We start from the raw sequence: 4,425 nt of genomic DNA, 5'->3' as shown, positions 1-4,425 counted from the left end.
CTGTCTGTCTGTCTGTCTGTCTGTCTGTCTGTCTGTCTGTCTTTTGGCTGATAAAACATTCAAACAAGGCTTTGCCATGGCAACTTTAAAAGTTTGTGTTGACCAGCTTTCCTTTTAGTTAAATAGTAAACTTATTAAAGTTGTAAGAATTCAGTTATTTTGACTTCCTTAAATTCAAATTTGAATTGCAGTTCAGCTTCCTGTTTTTTTTTTCTCAGTTAAAATGCACTAAAAATTCAATTAAATTTAAAAGGTGTTCTCAGTTCAATTCTGAATGGCACTCAACTTTCCCAATTAGTGCTGGGTAAGTCACTCTAAAAATGTAATTAATTACTAGCTAAGTACGTCTTTAACAGAGTAATTTGATTTCTGTATTAATTACGCTCTCTTAGAAGTGTTGCATTACTTATTAATTATTTTCTAAATCCCATATCGATCTCAATCAGTTGAACAATACAAGGATAGACATGAAACTGTTCTTTAAATTATTTCAAATAAATAATATAAAATTGCATAAATTATTCTTGAACTGACCAAAGTAATTAAAGGGTGAAGGTTACATTAAAAACATACATTTTAACATTAGATGTTACATTTTGATGTTAAATCCACTCTTGTTTTATATAGAATTGTTCTAGTCCATACAGTATTTAATGCAATTTCATCAAAAGTAACTGCAGTCGAATTACAGAAAAATTAAGAGTAATCCCTTACTTTACTTTTTCAAGGAAAAATGCAATACACCCAACACTGTTCCCAGTGGCCATAATTAAAAGAAAAACTCAATGTAGTAAAAGCAAAAGTGACCAGAATATGAGCACACTTTTGAAAACCTCCACTGTTCACTGTTTTGTTTTGAGTGAACATTTCATACAACATTTGGTAAACTTCTCAGCATCAATACCTTAGAGAGGAGGGAGGAGGAGCAGAGGCAGACAAGAGGGTGGGACTGTGGAGGCCTGCCCTGGACACAGGCGATGGAGACATAATAGGAGAGTCAGAGCCACGAGAAAGTACATGTCTGTCAATGCCGACAGAGAGAGAGGGAGAGAGAATGAAATTACTTGATTCTGATGCCAGGACACACAGCTTATTTAAATAGCTACTCAAGCCCACAGCAGCAGTTGTTCTCTCCTGTTGCATAATGGACATGCTGAGAGTCTGTTTATCCTGTTTTGTTTGCATGATCTTATTTCTTTCTGTTTGAGTGAGGTCTCTAACACATTGCGCTTGGACAATGCTATCCGACTGGCTGAGGTTAGTGCTCATATTTACTTTCTGGACTCAGCTGGTCCCAAGTTTGGGTGCTGGGAATACACGTTACCGCTACTATCACAGGAACTGCTACACCTGCTTCGGTGGATATCAGGGATACAACACAGGACACTTGGGGGCAGGTGAGTGTTACTGGATTCTCTGTGAATCGATTCAGATTCCGCCTGGTTAAGCGAATAACCTTTACTGTTACTTAGCATTAGATTTTCAGGTTTTTGCTATTTTATTTTGTGGTTTTGATGTTGTTTTTACTTCTGAGAGCCGGAAAGTGGTGGAACGCATTAGTTTAATGACTGTGTGAATCCAGAGAAATTCTGAGACAGAGCTCAGTCGTGCTGTATGATTTGGTAACGTCTTGGCTGTGACTAAAGGAGCTTCTTTCAACACTCATAATTCACCGTGAAGGACTGGAGGCGATAATGCCTTCACTATGAACAGATGTCAGATGTGTAACAAAACAAATAATAAGCTGGTACATTAGTGTTTTGCCAAATACTATAAGAACGGCTAATGTTTTGTTTTCAGTTTTAGGAACCTGCAACTAATTAAAACTATGCAATTTTGACAACTTAGTCTTTTCAAGTAATATTTCACTTGCACTTTTTAAGGCTGTGTTGAATAGTCATTTCTGGAATTGAATTTATGGATTTGCTCTAAATTGCGGGTTTGGGATTGTAAGGGAGACTGTCAGAATGTAACCAATCAATGGAACACCTTGAGTTTGCTTTACCAGAGTTTAGCTTCCAGCATTTGTCATCCTAGAATTAATTACAGTGATAAGAAAGAAAATTGCATTTTCTACCATGCCTGTTATTCATTTGGTGAAAATAAGGTCGGTTTTGCATATAACAAATTATTTCTATAGTCTTTGGGATTAGTGAGTCTCATAAGACTCTCAGGGTTACATCTTCTGCACCACCTACACTGTAAAAAATAATTTTGAGATTTTGTCATTTCAACTCAACTTTTTTTTTTTTGTAGACACAACTAAATTTATAAATTGTTCATACAACAAGAAAATGTATGTTTATTGGCCCTCAACTAAGCTGAAAGTTGAAGCTAAAACGGTTGTTTCAACTCAAAAACGCATGTTGCAACAGCTGCATCACACTGAAACAAATTAAGATAAAAAAATTTAAGGCAGCAGGGTAACAACGTTTTTTAAGTTGACTCAACAAATTGTTTTTTACAGTGTATGAAGATGACACATGCTAAGATCATGTAAATCATACAGCTAGACAAGAATGTTCTGGCATAGTGTTTTCAACTTCCATTCTTTCTCTCTTTGCCAAATTGGTGCTGTAGAGAATCTTCATAGCAAGATGTGAAAGACAAAAGCGCTTGTGTTTGTGAGTTTTTTAAGTGTAAACTCATTTAAGTGAGCAGTCCAACACTGCAACTTCTTTTTTCCTCACAGTGTCATATAAGTTGATTTCTGTTAACTGTGGGCAAAACAATTAACGAATCACCAAGGTTGCATTCATTTACAACAGTAAAAATGGTGATATTGTGAAATATCATTTTAAATAATTGTTTTCAATTTATTATTTATTTAGAGATGAATTTATTTCTGGAATGGCAAAGCTGATTTTTCAGCATCAATACACCAGTCTTCAGTGTCACATGATCCTTCAGAAATCATTGTAATATCCTGATTTGCTGCTCAAAAACATTTATTTTCATTATCAATGTTGAAGTATTGCTGTTAAATTTTTGTCGAAACTTGTGATACTTTTTTCCATGATTCTTTGATTCTTTCTTTACATAGAAAGTTCAAAAGAACATTTATTTAAAATAGAAATAATTTGTAACATTACAAATGTCTTTATTGTCAATTTAATGTATCCTTACTGAATAAAAGTATTAATTTATTAAAAAAAAACAAAAAAACAAAACACTGTGTTTTGCAAATTCTTGCAGTTAGAATTAGTGGTCTCTTTCCTTTCCTTTCCTTTCCTTTCCTTTCCTTTCCAAGATTAAGGAGAAAAGTGTTTTGGATTAAAGGGAGGCTGTTTGGCATAATCAGGCTGCAGTCAGAGATGTCCATTATTTTTCATTCCTAAGAATTCCTCTGATCCTCTTTATTTATGAATATTGGACTAACATTTTGCGTCCTGATTTGCTATTTGATGTACCTGCTTTACTCCAACAATGTGGAAGACAGATTTAGATTTTGGCACCACAGAACCACACATTTTTAAGCTGCGCTTACCTGGCAAACTGAATGTGATAGTCTTCATTTAGTAATGCATGATTAAAGCATGGCTCGCATCTATGATATCAAGCCAGATCTTTGCTAAACTTCAAAGCAAAGTTCAGTGATCTTAACTCAGTGTTTCAGAGGTTATCATGATAAGGAGCAGTTGTTTTTCTAACCTGTAGACCTGAGGAGTTTTACCTTCTGATTCAATTGCAGTATCCCAGCTGTACCTCACATAACTGCAGGACTTTGACGGCCAAACAACATAACATTTGTTATTTTGGTTGAAATGTGGGTTTCCCTATTACCTTGTGCGCAGTGGGATCCAGAAGTCTGAGACCACATTGAAGTTCTGAGATTTTAACCTGGAAATAAACATAGTTTTAAAATTTGACATGAATTGAAAAAGAAATCTCAGGTTCTGCACTTTTTCTAGGTCACTAAGCAAATGTGTGGCATTGATCTCAGTGAATGTACATTCTGTCAGATGTTCTTGCTTCCATTGAAGCTCAAGATGTTCTTCGGATCTCAAATCATTCTGGAAAACATGAGGAGTTCATGCAGCTTGAGTGCTGCTGTTATTAAAGCAAAAGAAAATGAACAAAATAAGATTCTGAACTGTATGATTTTTTTAAATTTAATTTGTCTGATAATTAATTTGTAATTATATTATTAGCACATAATTAAAAACACAATTTCAATGTTTTCCTGCATTCTGCGATGAATTGCATGAGTCTGTAGAGAGCCCATGGGCCGCTGCTGGCTCCACATCTGGGCTGTTTTATGAATTGCTGTATTTCATAAGTCTGGTTTGAAATCTCTCTGTATATTTACACTCTGCTGCTGTGAATGAACCACAGTTCCCTTTCAGTCGGTCACTCTCGACGTCACGTCGGATGACCGACGAATTGGGATCTCGCTTAGAGAGACCAATCTACTTCGAGTGTAAA

General features: G+C 35.4%; 1 protein-coding gene across 1 annotated transcript in view; it reads left to right on the top strand.

Moving 5' to 3' along the window:
* The first annotated feature begins 1,237 nt into the window (after positions 1 to 1,237).
* megf6a (multiple EGF-like-domains 6a) overlaps positions 1,238 to 4,425 on the top strand; it is a 36,755-nt gene continuing 33,567 nt past the window's right edge. Inside the window, exon 1 of the mRNA XM_016484826.1 lies at positions 1,238 to 1,397. Coding sequence (XP_016340312.1) covers positions 1,238 to 1,397 — 160 coding nt within the window. The remainder of the gene's footprint in view (positions 1,398 to 4,425) is intronic.

Source organism: Sinocyclocheilus anshuiensis, unplaced genomic scaffold (genome assembly GCF_001515605.1).
Source record: "Sinocyclocheilus anshuiensis isolate Anshui unplaced genomic scaffold, SAMN03320099.WGS_v1.1 scaffold1114, whole genome shotgun sequence".
NCBI classification, from domain to species: Eukaryota; Metazoa; Chordata; class Actinopteri; order Cypriniformes; family Cyprinidae; genus Sinocyclocheilus; species Sinocyclocheilus anshuiensis.
Note: the sequence above shows the minus strand (reverse complement) of the source record. Positions and strands in the feature narration are given on the sequence as shown.